The sequence below is a fragment of the Lepus europaeus genome, chromosome 1 (assembly GCF_033115175.1).
Source record: "Lepus europaeus isolate LE1 chromosome 1, mLepTim1.pri, whole genome shotgun sequence".
NCBI classification, from domain to species: Eukaryota; Metazoa; Chordata; class Mammalia; order Lagomorpha; family Leporidae; genus Lepus; species Lepus europaeus.
The window spans coordinates 10,987,889-11,004,877 of NC_084827.1; the positions used below are offsets into that span (position 1 = coordinate 10,987,889).

The 16,989-nt window shown below is 43.4% G+C and overlaps 1 protein-coding gene across 2 annotated transcripts in view; it reads right to left on the reverse strand.

The window, feature by feature from the left end:
* LOC133764379 (aldo-keto reductase family 1 member D1-like) overlaps nucleotides 1-16,989 on the reverse strand; it is a 69,660-nt gene that overhangs the window by 37,346 nt on the left and 15,325 nt on the right. For both annotated transcript variants that reach the window (XM_062198062.1, XM_062198055.1), the window contains exons 2-3: nucleotides 12,725-12,892; nucleotides 2,639-2,755 (exon numbers count right to left, since the gene is read on the reverse strand). In XM_062198062.1, coding sequence (XP_062054046.1) covers nucleotides 2,639-2,755; nucleotides 12,725-12,892 — 285 coding nt within the window. The remainder of the gene's footprint in view (nucleotides 1-2,638; nucleotides 2,756-12,724; nucleotides 12,893-16,989) is intronic.

The following is a 16,989-nucleotide window of genomic DNA, read 5'->3' on the forward strand; positions in this document are numbered from 1 at the left end:
TAAAATTGCAACAAAAAAGTACAAAAGATTAGTGAGTTGAGCTTATTCTTGAAAAAATGAAGAAATTTGATGCACCATTGGTCCAATAATCAAAAAAAAAGGGAGAAGACCCAAATCAATAAAAGAAGAGATGAAAAAGGAAAGGTAACAACAGATACCACTGAAATAAAAAGAATCATCATGAATCACTACAAAGAGCTGTATGCCAAGAAATTGGGAAATGTAGAAGACATGGATAGATTCCTGGACACATACAACCTTCCAAAATTAACTCATGAAGACTTAGAAAACCTAAATAGACCAATAACTGGGGTGGAAATTGAATCACCCTCCCAACAAGGATAAACCTAGGACAGGATTGCTTCACAGCTGAACTCTACCAGACATTTAAAGAAGAAATAATCCCAATTCTCTCAAGATATTGAAAACAATTACAAGGGACGGAACCCTCCAAAAATCCTTTTATGAAGCCTGTATCACTGTAATTCCTAAGCCAGAAAAAGCTACAACACAGAAAGAGAACTATAGATGAATAAAGCTGATGAACATAGATGCAAAAATCCTCAACAAAATATTAGTTAATCAAATCCAACAACACATCAGAAAGATCATCCACCTGGACCAAATAGGATTTGTCTCTGTCATGCAGGGATGGTTTAACATTTGCAAATCAATCAATGTGATACATCAGATTAACAAATTGAAGAACAAAAACAAAAAACCATGTGGTTATCTCAATAGATGCAGGGAAAGCATTCAATAAAATACAAACCCTTTCATGATGAAAACTCTAGGCAAATTGGGTATAGAAGGAACATTCCTCAATACAATCAAGGAACATTGCTCAACACAATCAAGGCAACTTAAGAGAAACCCACCAGCAGCAACCTACTGGATGCAGAAAAGCTGGAAGAATTCCCCCTAAGATTCATAACCTGACAAGGATTTACACTGTCACCACTGCTATTTAATACAGTCCTGGGAATTTTAGCCAGAACCATTAGGCAAGAAAAAGAAATCAAAGGGATACAAACTGGAAAGGAGGAAATCAAAGGAGCTAAAATCAATGGCTGGATCAAGGCCAGTCTCTTCAACAAATGGTCCTGGGGAAACTGGATCTTCACATGCAGATGTAGAAACTAGACCCTATTTTACACCATACACAAAAATACACTCAAAATGGATCAAAGACCTAAATCTATGACCTGTTACCATCAAATTACCTTAAAACTTTGGGGAAACTGCAAGACATTGGCACAGGCAAAGACTTCTTGGAAAAGATCCCAAAACCACAGGCAATCAAAGCCAAAATTGACAAACAGTATTACATCAAGCTGAGAAGCTTCTGCACTGCAAAAGCAACATTCAACAAAGAGGCAGCTGATAGAATGGGAGAAAATATTTGCAAACTACACAATTGATAAAGGGTTAACATCCAGAATCTATAAAGAGCTCAAGAAAGTTAACAAAAGAAAACAGTCTAGGTAAGAAATGGGCAAAGAACTTCAAAAGACATTTTTCAAGAGGGGAAATTCAGATGGCCAACAGCCACTTGAGAAAATGGATGCTAAGGAGCACTAGCCATCAGGGGAAGGCAAATCAAAACAACAATGTGGTTTCACCTCACTCCAGTTAGAATGACTGTCATATAGAAATCAACAAATGACAAATGGTGGCAAGGATGTGGGGGAAAATGTACCCTGGTCCACTGTGGATGGGAATGTAAACTTTTCTAGCCACTGTAGAAGACAGTATGGATACATCTCAGAAATCTGAATGTAGACCTACCATATGATCCAGCAATCCCTCTCCTGGGAATTTACTAAAACCAAAAGAAATCATCATAGGAAAGTTATCTGTACCCCCATGCTCATTGCAGCAAAATTCACAATAGCTAAGATATGGAATCAACCCAGATTTCTAGCAATTGTTGATTGGATAAAGAAATTATGTTATGGATACACTACGGAGTACTACTCAGCTGTAAAAAAATTAAATACTATCTTTTGCAACAAGATGAACACAACTGGAAACCATTTTACTTAGTGAAATAAGCCAGTCCCAAAAAGACAGATATCACATATTTTCCTTGATCTAAGGTAATACAGCACCTGAAATGTAATATGTTGGAGTGAAATAGACATTTTGAGATTCAATGATTGTTTACAGTTCTTGTCTCTTCCTTTGAGGAACAGTACGTCTTTTTTTCATATATTTGTTGAACTCTTTTACTTAGTGTAGGGTTAACTGTACAATGATTAAGTAAACTGAAAATAGATCTTTGTAAAAATTAAGAGTGGGAATATGTGAGGATTGAGGAGGAAGGGTTGGAACATGAGCGGGAGTGATGGTTGGGTGGGGAGTGTCACTTTATTCCCAAATCTGTGTATATGAATTACATGAAACTTGCATAACTTAATTAAAATTTTTTAGAAAAGAAACAACACTGAATGTAGAATCAAGAAACTTGGGGTCCAGACCTAAGTCTGCTAACATAATCTTTTGTGGCATTTTTCAGGCTCTGAACTATACTAACAAAACTGAGTCACATTCAGGGATGCTAACAAGCCTCTTGCCTGCAGCTGTTGGCTCAGGGTCACTGGATTACAGAGACCTATTTGTAAGCATCTGAACTTACTTTGAAGGCCATGGGTATTTCAATGATGTAAAGGTCCACATAATCCAGCTTGAGGATATTCAGTGTCCTCTCCAGGGTTGGCTGCACCATCACTGGGTCTTGGTGTGTAGCCCACAGCTGAAAGAATCAAAGGGAGAGAATTAGCTTATTTATATACACTATTGCAGCTCTTTTTCTTTGTAAAGCATTCATCTACATCTTATTCACTCATTTCACAAAAGTATGCTTATGCTGCAGCATCACTTGAATATCAAAGGAGTTAATAAAGATTCTTGGTATCCTAGTAAAACTACCCGAATATAGTACAAGAGATCTCAAGATCTACTTGACCACAGAATGCACAACTCAAGGACAAAGTCTTCCCCTGACCCATGATAATTTCCTGGTTGGCCCTTAGCATGTTCATTTTTCCTCCTATGAAGCTAGGGAACATGAATCTAGCAGATATCCTGACCTAGCCTGTCACCTCATTTTCCTGCCACTATGACAAAATACATGTTACAAATTTGCAAAGAATATGGTTATGTGTAGTTTCGAGGAATCCTTCACCTTGGAACAGGGGTACAGAAGCATGGTGAAATGTTAAATTATTGCATACATTTAAGTTCCTTTTCCTGCTCTTTTGTTTTCATTCACTTCTTCTCAGACTCCAGGCAATTCTGTCAGTTTCTATATGGAATCTGCTTTATTACCATAGTGTGACATAATGAAGATTAAGGCTTGGTTTTCATCCTGAAATAGGTGAGCCTTAGATGTGTAAAATGTATGGTGCCACGGGATACCCAGACTAATCCTGTAAAAGCACAGTGAAGAGAAACTCAATGTGGAGAGAGCAGTGGAAAATAGTTTTTGTTATCAATGTGGCCCTTTTGATGTTGCTGTTACCATTCTAAGTGAAAACTGTTGTTTTCCATAAGATACATTTATTAGTTTTCTGACCAAAGTGCAATGATTTTCATTGTTTCTTAAACGAATAGCCAAGGAAAAAATACTCAAGAAAATAAACTAGAAGTAAGAACTTCAACCATTAGATTCGTTCTTCTAATTTACCCTAAACATGCACTTAGTCTAATAACGTAACAAAAACTTTGCAACGTTAAGCGAAATGTGAACAGAATAATTTTCATTGTTACACTGTTGGAACTTTGTTAATGTTAGTTTCATGATGAATAACACACAATGAAGAACACACAAAATTCCTGTCATGAGATCTGATCCTTGTCCCTTACATTCAGATGATGTCCAAATAAAGTTGAAAGTTCTGTCAGCCTTTGAACCTCCAATTCTCCCAACAGAAATCTTGGAAGTAAGGAATATACCCTGTCCTACTACTATGTACAAGTTGTAGTAAAAGAAACCTAAGCTTCTGGGGTCAGCATTGTGGCATAGCAGCTTAAGCCACTGCCTGCAGCGCCGGCATCCTATATGGATGCCTGTACAAGACCCAGCTGCTCCACTTTTGATCCAGCTCCCTGTTGATGTGCCTGAGAAAGCAATGAAAGATGACTCAAATGGTTGGGCACCTGCACTCAATTGGGAGACCAGGAGGAATCTCCTGGCTCCTGGTTTCTGGCTTTGGTCTGGCTCAGCCCTGGCTGTTTCAGCCATTTGGGGAGTGAACCAGTGGATGGATGTCTCTCTCTCTCTGTTTTTCTCTCTCTCTCTCCATGTATAACTCTGCCTTTCAAATAAAATAAATCTTAAAAAAAAAATGATGGATCCAAGATGGCTGCTCTGGGATATATAAGCTGCTCTGGGATATAAAAAGAATAAAGGAAGGACTATGTTTACAGGGATCTGACTGATGAAAATTTTGGTGAAGCAAAAAAAAAAAAAGAAGACTCCGGGACAAGAAGAGAGAAGACAGACACTGCTGCTGCCAGCCATGTGGTACAGCCGGCTGCCAGCTGTGAGCCACCACCTTCCCAAGCCAAGGTAGGAAGTCATTGCCACATGCCCTGCGGCTTGCAGTTTTAGGTAGGAAGAAATTCCCCAGCCACCCACTGACTTTCACTTCAGCCTGCAGAGCTGACTGGGGTCTGAGCAACTTCCGGGCTTGGAGCAAGGAAGCTGCACTGCTTTCCTTTTCTCCCCTCCCCCACCTGTGCAGAGCACCTTACTCAGCAGGCTGGCCCTGAGGAGCTCTATCAGACCTGCTGCCCCATGATGAGCAGCATAAATATTTACAATAGTTAAGAAAAGTGAATGACAGCTAAGTGCTACATCATCCAATTTAAAAAAAAAAAAACAAACAAAAAACAAAACAAACAAACAAAAAAACACCTGGCACCAGCCCTGTAACACAGCAGGTTAAGCTACCGTCTACAGTGCTGGCATCCCATATGGGCACCAGTTCAAGTCCCAGCAGTACTACTTCCGATCAGCTCCCTGCTACTGCACCTGAGAAAGCAACAGAAGATGGTCCAAGTCCTTGGACTCCTGCATCCACATGGGAGACCTGAAGGAAGCTCCTGGCTTTGTCTTGGCCTAGCCCCAGTTGTGGCCATTAGGGAGTGAACCAGATCTCTCTGTCTCTCTTTTTCTCTCTTCTCTGTCACTCTGCCTTTCAATTAAAGAAATAAAAATCTTCTTTAAAAAAGCCTAAGCTTTCTTAACTTTCTGTAGGAAATGATGTTATTTGATAAATACTAAAACATTGCTAGGAATCCATTTCATGAGTTTCTTTTACCAGGCATGTTGTACAAGAAGTGACTAGACAGAGTCCTCTTCACATCTGGTCACTGAACAGTTTGGAAATTTAAAACCTGTAAGCACAGAGGAAGTGGGTATCCCTAACCCCAACATGCTCTCATTGTTAGGACTTACTAGGTTGTTGGGGCTCCAATGGTTAACTCCACATCTCGTAAAATTGAGCACAAGCACAATGGCCCTGAGGATAACATTGTGCTATTTTATTGCCTAAGATTTCTCTAGCTTGACTCTGAGTTTCACAACTCCTTGTCAGGGACATCCTGAGCTGATAAAACCACACACTGGACACCTCTGACCCAAAGGGGACTTCTCTCCTTTCAGGCCCACCTTGGTCTCCACATGCATGTATGGCCCTACCAATAAGGAGCTTAAATTGGCTGCCACCGCTGCCTAGCAGGCTCAAGTCTCTCCTTCAGACCTCCTGCCCCTTGTCCTGGCAGGCTGAAACCTGACTTTTCCCCTGCCGTGCTGTTTAGTCTTCAATAAAAGTCTTTTCTGCTTACCTTGCCACCTCCTTGCGTTCTTCAAACTCTAACAAAATATCTGAAAATGTAACAGTAATCACTAAACATCTGTATTTTAAGTCTTACTCATAGAAGGCACAAAGTATACCAGGGATATCATTTTTGTGTAAGAAGGGCTACTTGATGTCCTTCTTTGTTTTGCAAGCATCATAACTAAGATGTGGTTAAATGTCAATTCAGTGTGCACTCCTGCGAGTGAAACACAAAAGAACATAAAAGGTTTAATTTTAACTATTGAGATCTACCTTTGAAAGATTAAAATTGCTTAAAAACAGTTGTGATGGCAGCTGTCAAAGCCACAGTCAAGCACGACTACAGGAACGTTTTCAGGTTTAGAGTTCGCCTTTTTCATCACGCACCTTCACAACTTCATCACAACAGACGCCACCCCCAGATTTCCAAGCTTCTGTCCCTGACGTTCCCCACATGTTCACGTGAGTGAGTAACTGGCTTCGCTGACTGCCCAGCAGTCCCATTCCCTCTGTGGTCATCAGTCCTGTCACTGCCCTCTCTGTATCAGTTCTGCATGGATCTCGTTACCAGTCAAAACAGAATGACAGATAACATCTGTCTGCCAACCCAGCGCTGCTCAGCCTTGAAGGCTGTCTTGATTTCTTGGAAATCCATGGACTGAGAATTTATTCCTTTGAGCACTGGCAGCCACTCTCTGTTGGGGCTCCCTCTGTTGGGAGCCACTGGTTATGTCCCCGGTTCCCCTTTTGTGCACTCTGGGAATCTGGGTTCTTCCTTCATCTGCAGAAAGGTGTGTGGAGCTATGTTTCTCACCACAGGGGTGCCCTAGGTCCCTAGCCAGCACCATGACCTCCTGGCTTCATGAGGCAGGGAGGTCCGGGGAGAGCAGCAGGTTTCATTTCCCCATTCCACTGTTGATGGGGCGTTGGTTTGTTTCTAGTTCCCAGCCATCATAAACAGCGGTACTCTGGATATTGTTACAAGTGACAGTAGTTAAATAAGACAAAAGTGCTCTCTGGTGTAGATGTAAAGGTGTAATTAGAGAATTACTAGGTCTTAAGTTATGCAGGAGAAGCAGGCTTAACCCTCTGGGCCACCAGACTCCCACAGCTCAAATAAGAGTGCCTCTTTTAGTCCCGTTTGCTCCGCTTCCAATCCCACATTCTCTCTTTGCCTTTTAAGCACATAAATGCTTTTAAAAAGATGTACACGTTTTCGCCTTAACATGGGTATATCTTAAAAACATTATACTACTACATAAAAGAAGCTACATGTGAAAGTTCATGTATTATAGATACTACTTGTATGAAATGTCCAGAACAGAAAGACTATAAAGACATAACAAGGCAGATTCCTGGCTTCCAAGTGACAAGGACAGAGAAATGAATGGAAAATATCTGCTTATCGAGTTGGAGTATCTTTCTGGAGTAATGCAAATGCTGTAAAATTAGGTAAAGGTGAAGCTTGCACAGGTTTGTCAATGTACGAAAAACCCCTGATAAGAACGGTGAACTTTATGGTAGATGAATTAGATCTCAATTGAAAAATGGTGATCTATAGAAAAGCAAGTACACACAAACTTAAAGGAGGTTGCTGTTTTAAAGACAGCACTGCAAAGGCTTACGGGATATGAACAATCAACACTCTTCCTGTCACTGCCAAAGTTTTCTGCTTTACAGATTTGGCTTTTCTCACACTAAGTTCCCTCAAGTCAATATCATGGATGCATGGATGAAAAAAGAGCTCTGCCCTGCTCTCTTGGCCTCTCTTGGCTTCTCTTCCTCTCGTCTCTCTCCTCCCTCCTCTCTCCTCTCTGTCTCTCTTTCTTACAGTCTCCTTCTCTTTTTCCTTCGTCGCCCCTTCACTCTGGTCTGTAGGGTATTCTCCAATAAACCCTTTCCCTTACTCAAGTGTCCGGTGTGCTTTGCGATGGCTAACATTAAGATATAACATTGGTGCCATGACTCGGATAGCCTTATATTGGTAATCCAGCATCCTCCAGTGCTCTGGGGTCCTGGATTTTTGCCGGTCCCGAAGCACACCTCCGGAACTCTTTCCAAGCCACTGAACGCTCTGGGATCTCCATCCACACACCGGCCTTCCAAATTTTGAGGTAAGACGCGGAACGAAAATTCCTCACGGCGACTGCTATTTGAGCGGTGGTCTACTGTCGGATACTCGCCTGACTACTCTCGTAAAGGTCGTAGCACTGGACTCTAGCCACCACTCCTACTTCTACTTAAGGCCTTTAGCCTCTTACAGACACTGTGTCCAGGCAACAGTGGGTGTGAGTGACGACTCCATCTCTGTTCGCCTCTTTACAGGCGAGGCCCTGGGCTTTAGCGGGCGCTTGGGTGACGACCCCGCCTTCTGCTCCCATTCCTCTCCTAGTCAGGTGGCCAGGACTTCAAGGACGCTTGCTGTCCACTGATCTGACCTACTGAGTCGCCGTGGGACATTCTTCCTCCCGCGTTCCATCTGATTCTCCTCTTGGTTGCCTTTTAAGTAATATGGTCCCTCTCACATTGGCCCCAGCCCTCAAAAAGCGGCCCCTCCATGGTGGCGCATTTGGCCCTGAGGGATCGGAAGTCGGAGTAGTTTGACCCTGTTAACATCTTTATCACTTCCGTGAGCATTCGGGAAAATGGAAGGAGATTCCATACGTTCAAGCCTATTTTCGAACTAAACCTTCCCTGTGTACTTCTTGCTGTCCCACTCAAGTCCTTCTGGTCTCCAAGATTCGCACTAGGGGGCAGAAGCCTGAGTAAAAAATCCTTTCTTCTGCCCCGATCCTGTTCCCGCCACTTCCACAACTCCTTTAATCCTGCAGATGAACCTCCCCCTTACCGCTCCAATCTACAGGCACCGGCTCAGCCGCCTCCTGACGCCTCCGCGGCTGAAGTTCCGCGCCATTATCTCCCATGCAGCAGCTCCGGCCCTGGCTTCGTCCTCACCTCCCCCTCCCATCGAATTCCAGGGGGCGGGGTCAACCTCTACTCCCACCTCCACTGCAATCTCTTCCATCGTATCTCAAGCCTCTTGCCTATCTATTCCTCAAAGCCATTCTCTGTCCACCTGTACTTCCTCCCTAGCTCCTACCCCCACTCTCACTGTATCTCCCCCTCCCACCTAGAAATTCTGACTTTATCTTTTTTTTTTTTAATTTTTTTTTTTTTATTTTTGACAGGCAGAGTGGACAGTAGAGAGAGAGACAGAGAGAAAGGTCTTCCTTTTTGCGCTGCGGCCAGTACACCGCGCTGATCTGATGGCAGGAGCCAGGGGCTTATCCTGGTCTCCCATGGGGTGCAGGGCCCAAGAACTTGGGCCATCCTCCACTGCACTCCCTGGCCACAGCAGAGAGCTGGCCTGGAAGAGGGGCAACCGGGACAGGATTGGTGCCCTGACCGGGACTAGAACCCGGTGTGCCGGCGCCGCAAGGCGGAGGATTAGCCTATTGAGCCGCGGCGCCGGCTATCTGACTTTATCTTAAAACCAGTCCTGGCCAAAGTCTCTGGCGGTCTCCATGGTCTCCAACTGGTCTTTTGTCCCTCTCTTGTCCCAGTCTTACTGTTAGGTAGGTAGTCAGTTATGAGCTTATGTGTGTGTAACAGGCCTAAAGAGAAGACATCTATGTCCAGCATATGCATCTGCATCTCAAAGTCATCCCCATATAATGTTTCAGGGGCAGCCTGGCCCTCGCATCCTGCCCTGCCCCCTTCTGCCTTCCACAATCTCCCAGGTGCAGCCTAGTATCTGCATCTCAAACACCCTGCTCCCTTCCTCGTTCTGATAACATTTGCATCCATAAAGTCTTTTGTTTCAGACCTTCAAGAGAAGTTTTTCTATTTACATCCAAAAAGCCCTTTGTTCCAAGAGGAGCAGAGGTGGGGAAGCAAGACCCATCTCCTTAAAAACCCCCAGCCTCAACTGGACTGCGCGCTCAGCTCTCTGCATCTTTGCTGAGCCGCCCGCCTGGCCTGGTCAGGTGTAATCTCTCCACTCCTTCCTCCTCCCCAGTCTCTCAGGCTCTGTCTGGAGAGGTGCCCATCCGTCCTTACAGATGTTCCTTCCTAATAAACCTTGCTGTTTTACCTCCCCCTACTCTCTGTCTCACGCCTGAATTCTTTCTTGCGCAAAGACAAGAACCCTGCAATTTCTCCGGTAACAAAGCCAATAATATATTAAAGGTACCAACTGTAAAAAAGTATGGTTAGCTGAGGTTACTAAAACAAAAGGTAATTCAAATCAATTGGTAATTTACAAACAGGAGTTAGATTCTCTTAAAAAAAGCTATTAAAACTGCTCTATTGGTCTATTATGTTATATGTGTATATATATTGTATGTCTACATGGAAAAATTTATTAAGAGTTTTATTTTTAATTGGCCTATAGATAAAAGGTTGTCCATAAATTTAAACAGCTAAAATTATTCAAAGATATATTTTAATTCATGTGACCTAAATCTCTGTATCATATGTTTAAAACTTGTTGGTAAAAAGAAACTAAAAACATTTTATATGTTTGTGCTTAAATTTGCTGGTTAAATAAGCTACATCATGTTAGATATTTAAGAGATATTTCCAAATATGTATTTTTAATATTTATGGAAGGCATTGGACCTTCTGGTAAATGTTTTCTTAAGCTGTTACCTAATGGGTAAAACTGCTTTCTAAGTTTTCATGTGATATTGCTATTGTCAGCAAGCGATCTGGGACTTGCTCCCTTATTTCTCTATTCTGAGCCCAACTTGTTCTTTCTCTATTCTCTTCAAGGTAGGAAACTAATTCTATTATGAAGGAATCTCCAAGATTCAAAATTTAATTTTAGATCCTATAAAAAAGAGATGGCTAACATTTTTCTGTAATAGCATAGCCAAATAAGAGCTTAAATTATAATTTCTTAGCTAAATTTACTTCGTCATCAGCGAGGTAAACAGTAAACAGAAAAGACCTCCCTTTCAAAACAAAGGGAAAGAAAGTTTTAAAGTGAAAATATAGTTTTCCTCATGGGCATTGTCTGCCTCAACATAAACTACTACAGAACATGCCTGTGACTACAGACTTCTAGTTTAGGCCACTGAAGATTAGAGATGGGACTTGAGCACTCCCTTGACTTGTATCCTCTGGTCTGCTTTAATAAAAATCAGGAGAAAAAGAAAGCTAGGCATCAGAAAAGTAGAGATAGGTGGCAGGCCTATTAAATGTAGCTCTGCACAGTGATCTGCTCTCAAGGAGACCCAACAGGCCAGTCCACTGCAGTGGCTTTCAATGTGGCAAGCCTGGGCTTTAGCAGAAGTCAGCTATGAAGAGCCCTGGCAGAATTGGATCACTGGAAATGGACCTGCCCTGGAATCGAAGGATGCCCAGGTCAGAGCCACAGATCTTATTGGCTCTAAGCTGAAAAGCCCTTCACTCAGCCCAGCTTCCAAGGTGACCACTGCTGCTGAGGAGATGGCCAAATAGGGTCAGTAACACTGCAGGCAGAACTGTATATTTCCTGTTGGAGTTGCCACTTGCCTTTACCTGGCCAGCTCTCCTCCCAGGCCAGCTAGGTAATGGAAGTCAACAGGGTGCCTTCCCAAGGAGGTTCACACCTCCCTTAGGATGTAGGCTATATGAAGAGATAGATGAGTCTGAGCCTCATAATTTACAACGCTTTAAAGCCCACCTGATTATTATCAAGCCCCTTCTGTCAGGTTCTATTTGCCTCTCAATCAGAAAACTTATTTGTAGCTTAGCACCTTTCTTAGGTTCTCTAATAACAACTCTGTCCTCTGTATCTAGCCCACTTGGGCCTCATTCCTTTGTAACCATAGCCTCTACTCCACCACCAATGGCTCTACTCCCAACCTGTGTGTACTGATGGTCCTCTTCCCCACTTAATGTTGTATGATTGTTCAGAATTTCTCTACAGACAAGCCCAGCTACCTGCAAAAGCTAAGTGGCCTTTTCTCCCAGTCTTGGCTGGGACCAGCTTTAAGCCATATCCATCAAACTGTCCCCACAAGGGTCCAGAGACCCCCCATTTCCTCTCCTCTATGAAATGGTTAATGCTACTCTTAGGATCATTGGTTACTATTCTCACCCTGTCTTTTATACTACAGTGTCTAAGCGTTTACAGCAAGTTATAATGGAACAAATGAAGGCCTTCAACAACCAGGCGGTCAACCAAATGCTGCTACAGGAATATACTCGGCTCCCCACCGAGGAGACAATGCCCTGAGACATCGCCCCATGCCAGCAGAGTACCTCGTCACCCCATGTCAGCAGGAAGTAGCTCTAAAGACAGATCATCATCCCTCTACCCACCTGGACTTTTGGGACTAATGTAACCCCATACAAATCCTGCTTTATAAAAAACAAAAGGGGGGAATGTTAGGAAACTGGTGCAGTTTTAGCCAGGTGGCTGCACAGCCCAGCTACCTGAGCCAGGCTCCACCCCCATCCTAATGGGATTCGCTGCTCCTGCTTCCCTGCCCGCCCTCAGGCAAAGTTTTAAAAGGGCCTGTTCCTGAACACGTGCTCTCTTGGCCGCTCTTGGCTTCTCTTCCTCTCGTCTCTCTCCTCCCTCCTCTCTCCTCTCTCCTCTCTGTCTCTCTCTCTTACAGTCTCCTTCTCTTTTTCCTTCGCCGCCCCTTCACTCCGGTCTGTAGGGTATTCTCCAATAAACCCTTTCCCTTAAAAAAAAAAGAAAAAAAAGAAAGAGCTCTGCCCTCCCCTTCAGGGCTAAGAGTGAGGAAGAGCACAGTGGTGAGGGACAGGGAGCACACCCTCATCCCCTCGGCAAGTTCAAGTCTCTTTAGCAGAGAAAGGAGGTATTGGACCCACCATTAACATAAGAAGACAGGGTCGGGGTGGGGGTGGAGGCGAGAACTCACCTTTCCACAGTAGAAAATATCCTCTCTCCGCACCTTCCCTTCTGCTATCTTCTCCCTGATGGCTTCGCCCACTTCGTGCTCATTTTGGTAGATGTAGGCCCCGTCAATGTGTCGGTACCCTGTGTCAATGGCAATCTTGACTGATGTCGCACAGCTCCCCTTAGGGGTCTGAAATGACAAGGAGGTTGGGGTTGGAGAGAAGAAAAATGAGTGTTTCCTGTAGTTTAGTCATCATTAGTCAGAACAGTTCTGTGCCCATTGTTTGACAGTTCCCAGTTCCTCACTGGTGACTAGAAGAAGATGGTGTTTGGACCGGTGCCGCGTCTCATTAGGCTAATTCTCCGCCTTGCGGTGCCGGCACACCGGGTTCTAGTCCTGGTTGGGGCGCTGGATTCTGTCCCGGTTGCTCCTCTTCCAGTCCAGCTCTCTGCTATGGCCCGGGAAGACAGTGGAGGATGGCCCAAGTGCTTGGGCCCTGCACCCCATGGGAGACCAGGAGAAGCACCTGGCTCCTGCCTTTGGATCAGCGCAGTGCGCCGGCTGTAGCGGCCATTGGAGGGTGAACCAACGGCAAAAAGGAAGACCTTTCTCTCTGTCTCTCTCTCTCCACTCTGCCTGTCAATAAATAAATAAATAAATAAAAAAGATGGTGTCTGGTGATAGGAGGGAATGACTTCCAGGGGCCTTCCCTCCTCAGTAGGAGACTCCGTCATCCCAAGCCTGCCTCAGCTATGGGCTGCAGAATTGGTTGGTCAGCCTTGTCAGGGCAGGAGGATTCAGGAAAGCATTATTATGGGTGAGTGGGGCTAAGTTCTTGGGAGAAGGCTGAATTATAAAGGTGTAGGTAAACAAAACAGAATAGAACATGACTCAGTAATAAAGGAGAATGAACTGTGGATACACACAACAGCAACAAATCTCAAAAACCAGACCCACAAGAATGAATACTCTATTGATTCCATGTATACAAAATGCTGGAAAATGGGAACTGCTCTGTAGGGACGAACACAGGGCAGTGAATGCCAGGGGAAGGGTAGCAGTAGGAAGAAGGCATCGCACTGTGGCCGAGCAGACTTTTGGGCCTGATGGCTATGTTTATTACCGTTACTGTGGTGCCAGCGTCACAGGTGCACAGATCTGATCAACTCCTCAAAATGCATTCTTCAACCTATTGTCTGTCCCTCCTACCTCAGTAAAGCCAAAGGTGGAGATTGGTAGGCGATACTTTAGCAATTTCAAGATATATTTTTTAATCAAATTTAGTAAATAAATCATTTTCATTTTATTTACCTGCATTAAGCGTAAGAGTGGGAGAACAGAGCCAGCTTGAGCAGGTGACACCACTGTGAGCAGGGCCTGCGGGAGGGGGTTCATCCTCTGCTGTGTGAGAAATAGTGCTCCTCCCTCTAAAGAGTTCAGTATTAATGGTGCCATCTTGGAAGCAGAGAGACACAGGATCCTAACCTGCTAGGAACTTGATCCTGGACTCCCCCATTTCCAGAACTATAATAAAATAAATTTCTGTTATTTATAAATCACTCAGTTTCAAGTACAGCTGCCCTTGGCATCTGTGAGCAACTGATTCCAGAACTGCCTGAAGATGCAAAATTTCATGAAGCTCAAGTGCATAACACAAAATGGTGTAGTTTTTGCATATAACTGATTGTGTCTTGAACATTTTAAATTATGTCTAGATTACTTATAATTCCTGATACAATGCAAATGCTGTGTAAAAGATTATTATACTGAACTGTTTGGGGAAAAATGACAAGAAAAAGCCTGTACATATGCAGGTACAAATTTAATTTTTTTTTTTTTTTTGACAGGCAGAGTTAGACAGTGAGAGAGAGACAGAGAGAGAGGTTTTCCTTCTGTTGGTTCAACCCCCATATCGCTGCTACAGCCGGCAAGCTGCGCCAATTCGAAGCCAGGAGCCAGCCCCTCCCCACACCCCAGTCTCCCATATGGGTGCAGGGCCCAAGGACTTGGGCCATCCTCCACAGCCTTCCCGGGCCACAGCAGAGAGCTGGACTGGAAGAGGAGCAACCGGGACAGAATCTAGCGCCCCAACTGGAACTAGAACCCGGGGTGCCAGCGCCGCAGGCGGATGATTAGCCTAGTGAGCCGCGGCGCCGGCCAAGATTTAATTTTTAAGATGTATTATTATTGATTTTTATTTAAAAGGAAGAGGGAAAAAGAGTTCTTCTCCCCTGGTTCACTGAGATGCAGAGAGCTACAAGAGACAAAAGGATAAGCCCCAATCAATGGTATTTAAGTATATGCTTGTATTTTCAAAGATTAATCTAGGAAAGGAAGCACAGGGCAGAGAATGGGGGCAGGGGGAGAGAGGGGAGAGAGAGAAGGGAAGGAGAAGCTGAGGTAGCAGTTGGTGCTCACATAGTCTGACATAGTCTATGGGTGATGCTGTGTTATTGAAGAGTGTGGCACAGGAGCAAGTGAGTCTTATTCAGGCATCATCGAGGAGCCTGTTCTTAAGCCTGGGTGCCTGGTGTTTTTCATAGACATAGTTTCTCTCAATAGGCAAAAGCAGTAGTGAGACAAATGACTATTTGGGGCATTATTCTAAACAATCTGGAGGAACTAGTTGGAAAAGTGAATATGAGAAAAGCCCTTCTTTCTAATTCATAGCAGTAACAAAAATACATTTTTCATAAACTCTAAAATAAATTTAGAAAAATCCATTTTAATATAAATCAGAAATATCAAACAGGACACCATATTTGGATACTTAAGTAGGTGATATCTAAAATACAAAAATTTGATTACAAGGATGGTCAGGTGGCACAGCATTTAAGATGCTACTTGGGACGTTTGAATTGCGTATCAGAATGCCTAGGCTTAAGTTCCAGTTCAGCTTCAAAATCCAGCTTTCCTAATGTGTACCCAGGGGAAGCAGCGGGTGCTGGCTCAAGTACTTGGATCCCTGCCATCCACACGGGAGACCACAATTGAGGTATAGGCTCTAGGATTTGGGAGACCCAGATTCCATGATAGGATCTTAGATTTGGTCGGGCCAAGCCGCCTTGGTTGTTGCAGGCACTTGTGAATTGAATCAGCAGGTGCATGATCTCTGTCTACCAGTCTGTCTTTCAAATAAATAAAAATAAACAAAAAAAGCTTTTTAAATTCTGACTCCAAAATTAAGGGTCATCTCATTGAGCAATAAGACAAAGACTTCTGTCGAAAGTGACAGCACCACCTTGCACTTAAGAAAATTAAAAAATGTTAGATTAAAACTTTTTAAAAACTGGTCTTAATACTGAAATGTTGAAAAGACAGGAAGCATCTATCAGAGATGTTTTTTTTTGTGGAAAATCTGAATGCAAAAATGAGTTTATGAGATAAAAAATGAAAGTAAAGACAAAGGCTATGTTCTAGTTCCCAGGAGAATTTTATCCCTCACTTCCAGAATCTGTGACCAGTTTATTATTGTCACTGGGTAGTACTGGAAAGTGCTAGGGCACCTGGGTAAAGCAAGCACAAATAACAGTTGGTTTTAAAAAGGCAGGCTAAAAATTACTTTTTTTCTAGGAGCATTTACCTGCACTCTTGATGAATCAAGATACCCAAGAAAATAAGATTCCATAGTGAAAACTGGCAGGAACAACTGAAAACCCAACCAGAGCCACAGATACTTAAAATTGGCATCACCCTGAAGATGATGTTGGACTTGTACACCACACAGAAGAATCAATTCAAAGTGCATTAAAGATTTCTGAGACAGAAAATTGAAAATCTTAGAAGAAAGGGAAAAGATTCATGACATTGGACTACATAATGATTTCTTGGCTATGACACCAAAAGCACAAGGGACCACTTCAGGCTAAAAAGACTGCACAACGAGGGAAACAGGCTGAAAAGACAGCCTATGGAGTGGGAGAAAATAGTCACAAGCCATATATCCAATAAGGGGTTACTATCCAAAATACATACGGATTTAACTTAAACTCAGTAGTGGAAAATATGGAGCACTGGGCACATGCCATATCAACTAAGTATCTGGGCTTGAGTTCCAGCTCTGCTCACTGAACTTCCTGCTAATGAAATCTCTGGAAATCAGAAGCTAATGACTCAAGCAGCTGGGTCCCCGTCACCCACACTGGAGAGCCACTGAGTTCCTAGCTTTTATATGGCCCCGCTCCAACTCTTGGGGATATTTGACAAGTAAAATACCCAACTGTTGGAGAGCATTTGGGGAGTGAAATAGCCATGGGAAGTCTCTCTCCCCTCTCCTTGCTTTCTCT